A 14,018-nucleotide genomic window follows, 5' to 3' on the forward strand; every position below is an offset into this window, starting at 1 on the left:
TGATAGATGAGGGACTCAAGGGTTATGGGGGGGGGGGGGGGGGCAGACAGGAAAGTGGAGTTGAGACTCCAACCAGATCAGCCATGATCTTATAGAATGGCAGAGGGGGCTGAATGGCCTACTTTGGGGAGAACCCCCCCCTCCTCTTCCTCCTCCTCCTCCTCCTCCCTCCAAAGGATGACGTGAACACACACACCCTAATGGGCATCGTGCACGCGCATGCATGGCGTAGTGGGCGCGCTCTCTCCTGTTGAGGGGGTGCGCGTGCACGCGGGGAGTTCAGGAGGAGTGACGCGCGCCCATTGTCTGTGGAGGGATGGGTCGCGCGCTCACCTTGGCCGGTGGGTGGCGCGCGCGCGCCGGCCACCCGGGCTGGGGGGCGCGCACGCCTCCCTCCCTCCCTCCCTCCCCCTGGTGGAAGCAGACGGCGCTGCGCTTCTCCCTCCTACCCTGGACCGTGCTGCGGATTCGCTCGGGCTCCGGGAATGCGAAGGGATGGCAGCTTCGGCCAGCGAGGAGAAAGCTTTCCGGAGGTTCCTGGAGCTGCTGCTGCGGGAATTCCGGGGTCCCTTCGGCGAGGAGGACCCGCTGCCCCTCCGGCCCGTCTCCAACCACATCACCGAGGAAGAGGTGGAGGGCGAGTGCCTGGACCTCTGCCTCCAGCATCTCTGCAGATAGTTAAGTACCGACCTTATTAGACTTAATTCAACCAATACTCCTCCCCCGGTGCATTAAATCCAAATGCGAGCGACACAAAATACCAAAACATGCAAACAAACTGGGGGATAGAGAGAGAGAAAGAGAGCAGCTCCGTTTGCAATGTTCAAAGTACTTCAATCCGCGACTATAAGTGAAATTGGGCTGAAGGTGACAATATGAAGCCTTTATTCCTTTTGGAAACCGGGGGAGGGGGGTAGAGAATGGCTGTGAGCATTAAATTGATACTAGAGAACGAACTGGCGATTGTATTAGAGTGAGATGCAGTTGGGAGAGAAAAGAGCATTTGTTAGATTAACCTAAAAGGTTTTTTTTCTTTTAAAAAAGAGAGCATTCACTGTAATGTACAGTGTGAGAAAGAAGTCTTCCTTTGGATTAGATGTCGTGCGGGGAAATGGGGAGTTTGACATTGAAACCCGTCGTAGTAACGCTGTAAAAAGGAGATAAGAGATTAAAGGGATTGGAGATGGAGACGGTTGTAAAATGTACAAACAATCTGAAACTCCCATGTGCGAAATGCAAAGGGGGAAAAAAACAAAGCGATGAAAAAAGGCACCGTACAATGTCTGTATTTACCCTAGCTTATCTTGAGTGTTAAATCAAAAGGGATCAGGGCTGACCCAGGCTGTTTGGTGTGGGGGTGGGGGGTTGGAGGGAGGAATGACCGGTTAATCTGCTTTTAGCTGTTAAACTCAGGGACTTCGTATGCTGACAGGAACCCCGGGCTATTTATTAATACCCAGTCTACAAAGCAACGATGTGAGAATGCAGGAAAAGTTACAGGTTACTATTAAAGTTGGATCGCAGGATTTCTTTTTTTTTCTCTCTGTTTGAAAAAGCGATTGTCTTTTCGGAGTTTTGCACTGAATGTGTCCGGGTGCAGTTAAGTGTCACCTGGTCTGTGCTGGAGTGAATGAGTCGCTCTGTAAAAGATTTTGCTGACATTTGTTTATTTTGTTTAAAAAAAAACCCAAAATAAACCAGCGGCTGGGGGTGGATAGTGGTTTGGTTTGGTTATGCCTTTTTTTTGTTGTTGCTTAATGCCGGAGTGTTTTCTCTCTTGTGTAAGAGGTTTAAACTGTTCATTTCGCTCTGAATTGGAGGTTTCCCGTGTGCCCGGCTCACGCTTGACACGCAGTGTCTTAGGTCTGCCCCCGATTCGATTTAGTGGGAAAATTCCTTTTGTGACAAGGCACGGAGCGGAATTAATAAGCGTTTTCGTTGCAGCCCAATCGGTCTGCACCCCTGCCCTTGCCCCCCGCCCCCCCGATCGCCGGGCAGTCCCGAAAATCAGAACGCGCTGGTTCCCAGGTCACCGGATCTGGTTACCTGAGGATTGTAGCTATTCCCGTCCGGGAGAGAAGCCTTCTCCCGGGACATGTCTCCCAAAGGGAGGGGTGCAGATGGATGCCATTTCGCCCCCCTCCCCTTCCCTTCCCGGGTTAAGGGTAGATCTTGTGTCCTGGGAAACTGACAGGCGCGCTCCCCACCCACCCACCCACTTGCTCCCTGCGCGCCCCCGCGCCACCTCCAATCATTCATCTCAGACCTTGTCCCTCACTCTGGGGGACTGAACACGCCGCCGGATAGCGGATTTCATTTAATATTTTAACAAAAAGAATCCCCCTCTCCCCCCCCCCCCCCCCGAGAATTATATTTTATTCCTGGCCGCTTTTAAAATGAAAATTCAGTTACTTTTTTTTGCATTTAATTAAAAAAAATACACAGTTTCAGCCCTCGACTCTTCAAATTGCTTCACTCAAATGATCTGATCATTAGAATTTTCAGCCCCAAACCCACAACTCTCCCCCCCCCCCCCTACTTTGCGGGTTCCTGTTTTGTTTAATTCAAATTGTTGGATCATTTTTTTTAAGGCACACAAAAAGTTTGAAGTGTGAGGAGTAGAAATTATTCTGAAGGTGACGGGAGGGAGATTTAAGACCATGTTAGTTTCACCTTGACAACAGTGTTGGTGAGAACGGTGCTGATTAATATAAACAGCAGAACCAGGACGGATAGTTACAGCGTCGGAATTTGGGACACCGTGTTGGGACCCAGTTTCGACTGATATTTATTCCTGCCCTCCCCCCACCGTTTCCATCTCTCCATTCTGCCTCCGTTCCAAACATAGCTCCTAACACCTGTTTTACCTGCGGAGTGACATGGAGCGTACTGTCAATTCTTCCATATGGGAATCATATATCACTCTGTACTTAAAACAAAAACAGTGAATCGAATCCTGGGAATGTCATTCTGAGTTGAGTAGCCTCTTGAGTTGGAGAGACTTTTTTTTTCAAGGCCAGCATTTGTTGCCTATCCCTATTGCCATTGAACTGAGTGGCTAGGCCATTTCAGAGGGTAGTTAAGAGTCAACCACACCAATGTGGATCTGGAGTCACATGTAGGCCAGACTGGGTAAGGACAGCAGATTTCCTTTCCTGAAGTGTGAACCAAGATGGGTTTTTGCAACAATCAGCGATAGTTTCACGGTCACCATTACTGAATTAGCTTTCAATTCAGATTTTATTAATTGAATTTAAATTCCATCAGCTGGCATGGTGGGATTTGAACCTGTGTATTAACCTAGGCCTCTGGATTACTGGTCTAGTGACACTACCACTACACCAACATCTCCCCTGTAACTGAATATTGCATTGGCAGTAGCCGTGGAGATCTGGGATGTCCTGTTTTATCACTTTGGGAGTATAACAATCATAAGAATGTAAGAAATAGAAACAGAAGTTGGCCATTTGGCCCATCAAGCCTGCTACACCATTTAGTAAGATCATGGCTGGTCTGATTATGGCTTTAACTAATTTATTCTTTCATGGAATGTGGGCATCACTGGCAAGGCCAGCATTTGTTGCCCATCCCTTATTGTCCTGGTGGCTTGCTAGGCCATTTCAGAGGGCAGTTAAGAGTCAACCACATTACTGTGTGTCTGGAGTCACATGTAGGCCAAGTAAGGATGGCAGATTTCCTTCCCTAAAGAATATTACTGAACTAGATGGTTTTTTACAACAATTGACAATGGTTTCATAGTCACTATTACTGAGACCAGCTTCTAATTCCAGATTCTTTGGTTAATTGAATTTAAATTCCACCAGCTGCTGTGTCCTCTGGATTACTAGTCTAGTGGCCTTAGCACTACGCCATTGTCTCCCCCTTAACTCCACTTTCCTGCATGTCCCTCATAACCCTTGACTCCCTTAACAGAATGATATTGAAACAAAATGCTGGAAATACTCAGCAGGCCAGGCAGCAGTTGTGGAGAGAAAAACAGAAGTAATGTTTCATCAAAGGTCACAGACTGGAAACATTAACACTTGTTTCTCTCTCCATAGATGCTGCCAGACCTGCTGAGTATTTCCAACATCCACAGTATTTTGCTTTTGTGTTGTGGTAACTCTATGATCATTCACCTCAGTTTCAGGACACCATTGCAGGAGTTCCTTAGGGTAGTGTCCTCAGTCTAGCCACCCTCAGCTACTTGATCAATGACCTTCCTTCCATCATAAATTCAGAAGTGGGGATGTTCGCTGATGATTGCACAATGTTCAGCACCATTCATGACTCCTCAGATACTGAAGCAGTCCATGTCCAAATGCAGCAAGACCTAGACAATATCTAGGCTTGGGCTGACAAGTGGCAAGTAACATTTACACCACACAAGAAACTAACCATGACCCCTCGACATTCAATGGCATTACCATTGCTGAACCCCCCACGTCCTGGGGGTTACCATTGACCAGAAACTGAACTGGACTAGCCATATAAATACTGTGGCTACAAAAACAGGTCAGAGGAATCCTGCAATGAGTAACTCGCCTCCCGACTCCCCAAAGCCTGTCCACCATCTACAAGTCACAAGTCAGGAGTGTGATGGAATATTCTCCACGTACCTGGATGACTGCAGCTCCCACAACACTCAAGAACCTTGACACTATACAGGACAAGCAGCCCTTGTTTGGCACCCCGTCCACAGACATTCACTCCCTCTGCCACCGACACACAGTAGCAGCAATGTGTACCATCTACAAGATGCACTGCAGGAACTCACCAAGCCTCCTTAGGCAGTGCCTTCCAAACCCATGACCACTACCATTTAGGACAAGGGCAGCAGATAGCTGGGAACACCACCACCTGGAAGTTCCCCTCCAAGCCACTCACCATCCTGACTTGGAAATATATCGCTGTTCCTTCACTGTCACTGGATCAAAATCCTGGAACTCCCTCCCTAATAGCACTGTGGGTGTACCTACACCACATGGACTGCAGCGATTCAAGAAGGCAGCTCATCACCACCTTCTCAAGGGCAATTAGGGATGGGCAATAAATGCTGGCCTAGCCAGCAACACCCACATCCCGTAAATGAATTTTTAAAATGATCTTTCTACTTGTGGGGTGACCAAAGCCAGGCATCATAATTATAAGATGGTCATCAATAAATATAACACTGTAGCGTATTCAGGAGAAATCTCTTGGCCCAGGGAGAGGTTAGAATGTATAAGGAGTAGTTGAGGCCAATAGTACAGATGGATTTAAGGAGAAGTTGGATAAACTCAGGACAGAGAAAAGAATAGGAGTTGCTGATAGCTTGAGACGATGAGGACGTTCATGTGGAGCATAAACACTGGTACACACCAGATATACTGAACGGCCTGTCTCTATGCTGTAAATTCTATCTAATCATATAAGTCCCCTTCATGTACACACTGCCTTGTTCACTCTGTCAGGTAATCAGTTCTTATCAGTGCTGTGACTAATCTTCACTTGTTGGTGTTGGATGGGATTCTGTGAATTTGGACTGTGATATTCTTTCAGATACGTTACTGCAGCTATCTGTCAGCATGTTCTTTTTTCAAATAACAAATTTCATTTTAATTCGGTGTATATCCTCCTTTGGAACATTCCACCCTCCCCATATATCTCGTAGCGTCTCATCCAGTATCCTGCTGCACTTCCCGCTGTTTGTGCTAGAGGGCAGTGTGAGGCTGAGCCAGACTAGGGGCACTGACTGGCAATGTGGCTCCATGATTGTCCAGCAGGAGGTGAACGTCTGTGATGAGGGGACTGACCCAGCTGGTCTTCAAAAAGTCCCATCGTAGCTGATTTGCAATGTTTCCCCAACCCCACTGTGCTGTCTCTCAACTAAGTACGTGGATGAGATTTTCCAGCTTGTAGGTTGAATTTTTTGTCAGGGTCAGAAGCTGAACGTATTATTTTAACGTTCCACCCGCAGAGTAACCAGTGTGTGTATTGTACATAAGATGCATCTTAGCCCTGAGTATTAAAAGTTAGTTACAGGAATCAGCCGTGGATTGGTGGTAGCACTTTCCTCTCTGATTTCAAGTCATATAATCCATGAAGATGCTCCCAGTGCAAAACCGGGGGAGTGCTGTTGGAGGTGCTGTCTTTCGCATGAGACATAAAATTGAGGCTCTGTCTGCCCCATTAGGTGGGCGTAAAAGATCCAGTGGCACTATTTCTAAGAAGGATAGGAGAGTTCTCCCCAGTGTCCTGGCAACATCAGCAAAACAGATTACCTGGTCATTCTCTCATTGCTGTTTGTGAGAGCTTGTTGTCATAAACTGGCAGATGATGACCCTTCATTGGTTGTGAGATGAGCCACTCTAGTCATTACCCAAACAAATAATCCAAACAAACCTTGCTGACACCTGTAAAGGAATCAGCCTTGGATCATAGGGAGGGTGATGGTGCAGTAGTACTGCTGCTGGGCTAGTAATCTAGGGACACCAGGATAACGCTCTGGGGATTCCAGGTTCAAATCCCACCACAGCAGATGGTGAAAATTGAATTCTATGGAAGTCTGATGGTGATCATTGCTGTAAAAACCCATCTGGTTCACTAATGCCCTTTAGGGAAGGAAATCTGCTCTCCTTAAGTGGCCTGGCCTATGTGTGACTCCAGACCTACAGCAATGTGGCTGATGCTTAAATGCCCTCTAAACAAGGGCAATTAGGGATGGGCAATAAATGCTGGCCTAGCCAGCAGCACCCACATCACATGAATGAATAAAAAAAATGGTGTGTGTGTGTGTGTGTTTATAGCTTTACAGCCTCAGTACATCCCAAAGTGGTTTATTGCCAATTAAGTATTACAGTGAGGTGTAGTCACTCATGTAATGTAGGAAGCCACACAGCAAACTCTCAGCAATAATATAAATTCCCAGATCATCTGTTGTTGAACAACAACAACTTACATTTATATAGCGCCTTTAACATAATAATACGTCCCAAGGTCCTTCACTGGAGCATTACAAAACAAAGTATGATACCGAGGCACAAAGGTGATATTCGGTCAGGTGACCAAAAGCTTGGTCAAACAGGAAGGTTTTAAGAAGTGTCTTAAAGGAGCAAAGCGAGGTACAGAGTCAGGGAGGGTAGTCCAGAGCTTGGGGCCTAGGCAACTGGAGGCACAGCCACCCATGTTACAGCAGTTATAATTGGGGATGCACAAGAGGTCAGAATTTGAGGTGTGTGGATATCTGAGGATTGTGGAACTTGAGATTACAGAGATAGGGAAGGGCTGAGGCCGGGGAGGGATTTGGAAACACGGATGAGGATTTTAAAATCAGGACATTGCTTGATCAGGAGGAATAAATATTGGCCCAGATACTGGGGAGGTCTTTTCTTCTCCAAAATAATGGCTTTGCGATCTATATATTCCCCTAAGAGGGTAGATGGGGCCTTGGTTTAAGGTTTCATCTGAAAGCCTGCACCTCTGACAATGCAATTCTTCCTCAGTACTGCACTGGGTGTGTCAGCTAGGATTATGTGTTCAAGCGTCCGAAGTGGGGCTTGAACCCACAACCTGTTGGCTAAGAACCATGGAGAGTGCTTGTTGACACTTGTAAAGGAATTAGCCCCAGATGTGGTGTCTGCAGGGTTGAATAGCTGATTGGTGTTCACCTGTTCCATTGGTGCTAGCACTGCTGGTTGAAGGAAGAATATTGATTGGGACACCGGGAGAACAATCCCCCAACTCTCCTTCAAAATAGTGTTGTGGGATCTTTTACGTCCACCTGAGAGGGCAGACATTCCCCTGTGGGTGCTGCACCTCTGACAGTGCAGTGCTCCCTCAGCACTGCCCCAGCATCGCACTGAGCTGGGATCCTGGGCTGGAGGTCGAACCCACAAATCTCCTGGCTTAGCGACAAGCCATCGATACTGAGGGGACTGGAATTATCCAGAATGGTATGTGTGAGCCTCTCCCCCAACTGGGCTCCTGACAGTAGCATTAACGTCCATTGCGAAACCCTTGCTGGAATTAGTAGGCACCGTGTGGTTCTTGACCTTGCCTTCACGTTTTGTGACCTGCAGTCCAATGAGCTGAATCCACCTGAGGTCAACCTTTCTGGGTAGAGGTCACTGAGGCTGCGTCGTTTGTCCACCCCTGCTGCTTGACTACAATGCAGAGGCTCGGGACAGAGTGATATGGGAGTGTGAGGAGAATATTTGTGTAGGGCTTGTCCAAGTAAATCTGCAATTTGGAAAGAAAATTGTTTTCAGTCATTTAAACAGTTAAAGGGATGCTTGCGGTGGAGGGGTGGGTGGGGAAGCTGAGAGGAGGGCCCCACCTCGCCACCACCTCTCTCAACTCCTCCACGGCACCTGACTAGTCACGTTGCTTGTTTATTCATCTACAGGATGTGGGTGTCACTGGGTAGACCAGCATTTATTGCCCATCCTTAAGTGCTCCTTGAGAAGGCGGTGGTGAGCTGCCTTCTTGAACCGCTGCTGTCCCTGTGGTGTAGGTACACCCACAGTGCTGTTTGGGAGGGAGTTCCAGGATTTGACCCTGCGACAGTGAAGGAACGGCGATATATTTCCAAGCCAGGATGATGTGGGGCTTGGAGGGGAACTTCCAGGTGGTGGTGTAAGTCATGCAATCCTGGATAAAAATAAATTTCCTGCAATTAACTATTAGGTCCTTTGGTCCTCACCACAAACTCCTTTCCCTAGTCACTGATTCAATCCCCATCCCTGGTGCTGACTGGGTGCAGACGGTTCACAACCTTGGTTTCTATTTGACCCTAACCCGAGCTTCTGTTCCCACATCCCCGCCCCCATCACCAAGACCACCTGCTTCTACCTCCATAATGTCACCCGTCTCCCTTCCTGCCTCAGTCCATCTGCTGCTGAAACCCTTATCAGTGCCTTTGTCACCTCCAGACTTGATTATTCTGATGCTTTCCTAACTGCACCCCCCCTCCCCCCCTCCCCCCCCTCCCGTCTTCCTGTTAAATCTGAATTTATCCAAAACACGGTTGCTCAGACCCTAACCCGCATCAAATCTCATTCGGCCTTAACCCCTGCACTCGCCGACCTACATTGGCTCCCACTCCGGCAACACATGGGTTTTTAAATTTTCATCCTCCTTTTCCCCCAATCTCTCCATGAACTCTGTAACCACTTCTATCCGAACAACTCACCGAGATCTCTGCACCCTGTTAATTCTGGTCTCTTGTGCATCCCCCACCTCTTTTGCCACTGGACCTTCAACTGCCTAAACCCTAAGCTCTGGAATTCCCTTCCTAAACCTCTCAGCCTCTCTCTCCTCCTTTAAGACCCTCCTTAAATTCTACCAAGTTTATAGCCACCCTGCCTAACATCTCAGAGAGAGAGAGAGAGAGAGAGAGAGAGAGAGAGAGAGAGAGAGAGAGAGAGAGAGAGAGAGAGAGAGAGAGAGAGAGAGAGAGAGAGAGAGAGAGAGAGAGAGAGAGAGAGAGAGAGAGAGAGAGAGAGAGAAAGAGAATGGTGGCAGATAGTGGCAAATGCCACTAGGCTAGTAATCCAGAGACCTAGGCTCATTCCTGGGGGCATGGGTTCAAATCCCACTCTGGCAGCTGGTGGAATTTGACTTATATTAATAAATAAACCTGGAATATAAAGCTAGTCTCAGCAATAGTGACCAGTTGCAAAAACCCATCTGGTTCACTAAGGCTCCTTTAGAGAAGGAAATGTGTCATCTTTACTCAGTCTGGCCTACATGTGACTCCAGACCCACACAGCAATGTGGTTGACTCTTAACTACCCTGAAGTGACCTAGCAAGGGCAATTAGGAATGGATAACAAATGCCAGTCTTGCCAACGATGCCCACATCCCATGAAAGAATGTGCAACTCTAACTCTGGCAATCAATGAAATTATTGCGAGTTGGTTCACAAACCTGCAACCATTGCTAGGGTGATGTCAGAGGGATGTTCTATCTATTGTTAGACTTATCTCATGCTTTTAAGATTATCTGGGATAGATAATAGGCAATAATCTGCACAGTCCCCACCCTCTGAGGGAAAGACAGGAAGCTTGGAATAGTAGTATGAAGAATTTTTAAAGCATAGTCATGGTTGAAATGTAGGAATTCCTGCATTAGAGATTCAATGGTGGCCAATTTGTGCACAGCAAGATACCACATCAGCATTGACATAAATTACTAAGTCATCTATTTTGGGTCTGTATTGGGCTGGACACCAGGGAGAACTCCCTGCTCTCTCCTCTGAAATAGTGTCTGTGGGATCTTTACGTTCACCTGTGAGGGCAGACTTTTTGGTTTAAAGTTTCATCAAAAGACAGCACCGCCAGCTGCGCAGCACTCCTTCAGTGCTGAACTGGGTGTGAGCATTATGCCCTCAAATGTTTGGAGTGGGACTTGAACCCATGACCTGTTGGCTCAGAGCCAAGAAGGGTTCTTCCTAATTCCCGCAAGGCCTCGGGCCTGGGATTCCAACTCTGCTTGGGTGGGGGAGGGGGGGTTGTGCTTGTGGGAGTTTCATCACAATGACCTTCTGCCTCAGCCAATCAAACAACTTTCTAAAATCAGAGAATAGGAAGGCCCATCGTGTCTGTACTGCCTCTTCTAATGAGCAGTGGATGCGGTTAGTCCCACATCCCTGCTTGTTCCTCAAAAACCTGCAATATTTTCATCTTCAAGCGTTTCTCCAATTCCCTGTGGAAGGCAACAGTTGAATCTGTTTCCACCATCCTATCAGACAATGCATTCCGAATCCTGACCACTCGTTGTGTAAAACAGACCCCATAATAGAAAAATAAATGTTTATGGTGGAGGTTGGAAGTGCAAGGCATCCATCTAGTGTTGCCAACTTGCCAGGATTGTCCTGGAGTCTTCATGAATTGGAGATTAATCTCCAGAACATTGCCCAAATCCAGGAGGAAAATCACAGGGGCTTTTTAAAAAAAAAAAGTGTGTATATTTTCGTTTCCCTTGAACACATTTGCTTACAAGATCTAAAATTATTGGAGGTGGCAAAATAAATTTGATTGTCAGTTAAAATTTATCCAATTGGGTAATGAAGACTCCGCCAGGCTTCCGATTGGTTTGTATGTGTGGGGTGGGGGTGAGGGTGAGTCACAAGGAGGGGTATGCCAACTAACCAATGGTGGGAGGTCATGTGATGAAACCTCCTGGAATATGCCTGACCAGAGTTGTCAACACTGCACCTGCAGAAGATCAGGAGAGGAAGGGGTATAGGGAAGAGGAGGAAGTCTTTGCTCTGTTGTAAATGAGGGACAGCTACCTTGATTTGGAATAGTGGCTTACCACAGGAGAGTTACTGTGTGTCTGAGGCTTGGGGAGTTGATTCCCCTGTTCAACAGTCGGATTCATTATGGCACAGGAGGCTGCCATTTGGCCCATCGAGTCCGTGGTGACTCTTTTTAGAGCAATCCAGCCAGTCCCATCTCTCCCGCTCAACCTCCATGGCCCTGCAAATTTATTTCCCTCAAGTGTCCATCAAAATTCCTTTCAAAATCATTAATCGACGCCACTTCCTCCACTTCCGTAGGCAGCGAGTTCCAGCTCATTACCACTTGCGGTGTAAAAATGTTCTTCCTCACATCCTTCCTGCATCTCTTGCCCAAAATCTTAAGTCAGTGTCCCCAAGTCTATGTACCATCAGCTGGTGGGGACAGAACAGCTTTTCTTTGTCTATCTTTTCTAATCCTGCCATTATCTTGTATTTTATCAGATCTCCTTTCAATTTCCTCACTCCAAGGAGAACAACCCCAGATTCCCCATTTAACCTTGTAGCTAAAATCTCTCATCCCTGGGTCCATTCCTAGGTATTTTTTCTTATCCAAAGTCTTCACTATAGACTCTGGATGGAATCAAATCACGTTTCTCCATCTTCTGTAGGAGCATGTTCCCCTGCTTTGGAGCATTGGAAAGTCCAATGTCTCAAGGTCACTCTCATAGCCTCTGATAAGAACAAGCCACCCAGCCCCTCGCGCTTACTCCACCATCCAATTTGATCAAGGATCTGCACTCGTTCTACCTGCCTGTCCTCCTTGGCTCTCCGCTCCGCTGCTGTTGTCCCAAGTTCCTAACTCTGACAGATGCCACAAATTCTTAGTCACTGTCGGGAGGATTTGAAGACAGCTTGAGAAAGAGCAAAAGGTTTTCTCTTCCTCATGTTGAGGCCTAGAAGTAGAGTCGAGCCTTGTTCTTCATTGGCCTTAAAGATGGTGGGCATTGGCAGGCACGGAGTGTCACAACTGACCCCGGTCCCATCCAAGATTAACCTCCGCACCTTCGCCCAGGCATCACTGGGTAGCGGTCAGGAGCAGGAACCCTTCCAAAGCTCAGAAGATGCTAAGGCCAACTTTACCAAATATGGTCGTGGCTTAAAGCCACATTGTGTCATGGAAGACCCATAGGCAATTGTGTCCAATTCTGGGCCCCACTCTTTAAGAAAGACGTCAAGGCCCAGGGGAAGGTGCAGAGGGGGATTTACTTTGAATGATGTTGTGTGGTGTGACTGGGAGAATCTCGGATTGTTCCCCTAAGAGCTGAGAAGGGTAAGGGGAGACTTAACTGAGGTGTTCAAAATGATGAGGGGTTTTGAGAGAGTAGATAGGGAGAAACTGTTTCCACTGGCAGGAGGGTCAGTAACCAGAGAACACACATTTAAGATGACTGGCAAAAGAAGCAGAGGGGATTTGGGAGTTTTTTTACACAGTGAGTTATTGTGACTTGGAATGTGCTGGCTGAAAGGGTGGGGGAAGTGGATTCATTATATCCTTTCAAGGCTTGAAAAGGAAAACATTTGCAGGGCCATGGGGAAAGAGCAGGGGGAATGGGACCAAGTGGACAGCTCTTTCAAAGAGTCAGCACAGGCAAGATGGGCAGAATGGCCTCCTTCTGTGATTTTGTAAGTGTGTCTGTCCGCCTGTCTGTCCGCCTGTCTGTCCGCCTGTCTGTCCGCCTGTCTGTCCGCCTGTCTGTCCGCCTGTCTGTCCGCCTGTCTGTCCGCCTGTCTGTCCGCCTGTCTGTCCGCCTGTCTGTCCGCCTGTCTGTCCGCCTGTCTGTCCGCCTGTCTGTCCGCCTGTCTGTCCGCCTGTCTGTCCGCCTGTCTGTCCGCCTGTCTGTCCGCCTGTCTGTCCGCCTGTCTGTCCGCCTGTCTGTCCGCCTGTCTGTCCGCCTGACTGTCCGCCTGACTGTCCGCCTGACTGTCCGCCTGACTGACTGACTGACAGATACAGAACCAAGACCGAGTCCACTGAGGCTGGAAAGGAGCCAGAGAGACAGCTTTAGCATCAAGAAGTGTGAAAGGAACAGATGGTGTTACAGTCACAAAAGAACAAAGGAGAATCAGGGGCAACCGGAAAAACGATGCAGTGAGAGACACTGAGAAACAGCTTCTCCGATAGGGAGTCCCACGGCACCACTTTGAAGAGACAAGGTCAACATTCCTCCCGCCTCCCCACTCCCCCCAACACCACCCAAAAACTGATTAACTGGCCATTCATTGTAGCTGTGATGGGAGCATGCTACGTCCAAGTTGGGTGCTGAGTTTTCCACTCTTAACGTGTAGATCACAGCAAGCAATTATGGAGGAAAATGGTATGTTAGCTTTACCTACAAAGCGATTGGATTATAAGAGTAACAAACTCTTACTAAATTTAAACAGGGCATTGGCGAGGCCTCACCTGGAGAACTGTGTGTGGGGTTTTGGTCTACTTACCTAAGGAAGGATGCACTTGCCCTAGAGGGAGCGCAGTGGAGGGTCAGTAGACTGCTTCCTGGATGGTGGGATTGTCCTGTGAGGAGATATTGAGTAGACTAGATCTACAGTCCCTGGACTTTAGATCTAATTGAAACATAAAATAATTAAAGGGCTGGACTGGGTAGATGATGAGGAAATGTTTTCCCCTGGCTGGGGAATCTAATGCACGGGGTCACAGCCTCAAGATAAGGGGTCAGCCATTTTGGACTGAGATGAAGAGAAATTTCTTCACTCAGAGGGTCGTGAATCTTTGAAA

The 14,018-nt window shown here is 47.7% G+C and overlaps 1 protein-coding gene across 1 annotated transcript in view; it reads left to right on the forward strand.

Moving 5' to 3' along the window:
• Window positions 1-495: 495 nt before the first annotated feature.
• ppm1e (protein phosphatase, Mg2+/Mn2+ dependent, 1E) overlaps window positions 496-14,018 on the forward strand; it is a 261,513-nt gene continuing 247,990 nt past the window's right edge. Inside the window, exon 1 of the mRNA XM_041196705.1 lies at window positions 496-677. Within this exon, the coding sequence (XP_041052639.1) occupies window positions 496-677 (182 nt within the window). The remainder of the gene's footprint in view (window positions 678-14,018) is intronic.

This window comes from Carcharodon carcharias, chromosome 10, assembly GCF_017639515.1.
Source record: "Carcharodon carcharias isolate sCarCar2 chromosome 10, sCarCar2.pri, whole genome shotgun sequence".
In the NCBI taxonomy this organism is placed as follows: domain Eukaryota; kingdom Metazoa; phylum Chordata; class Chondrichthyes; order Lamniformes; family Lamnidae; genus Carcharodon; species Carcharodon carcharias.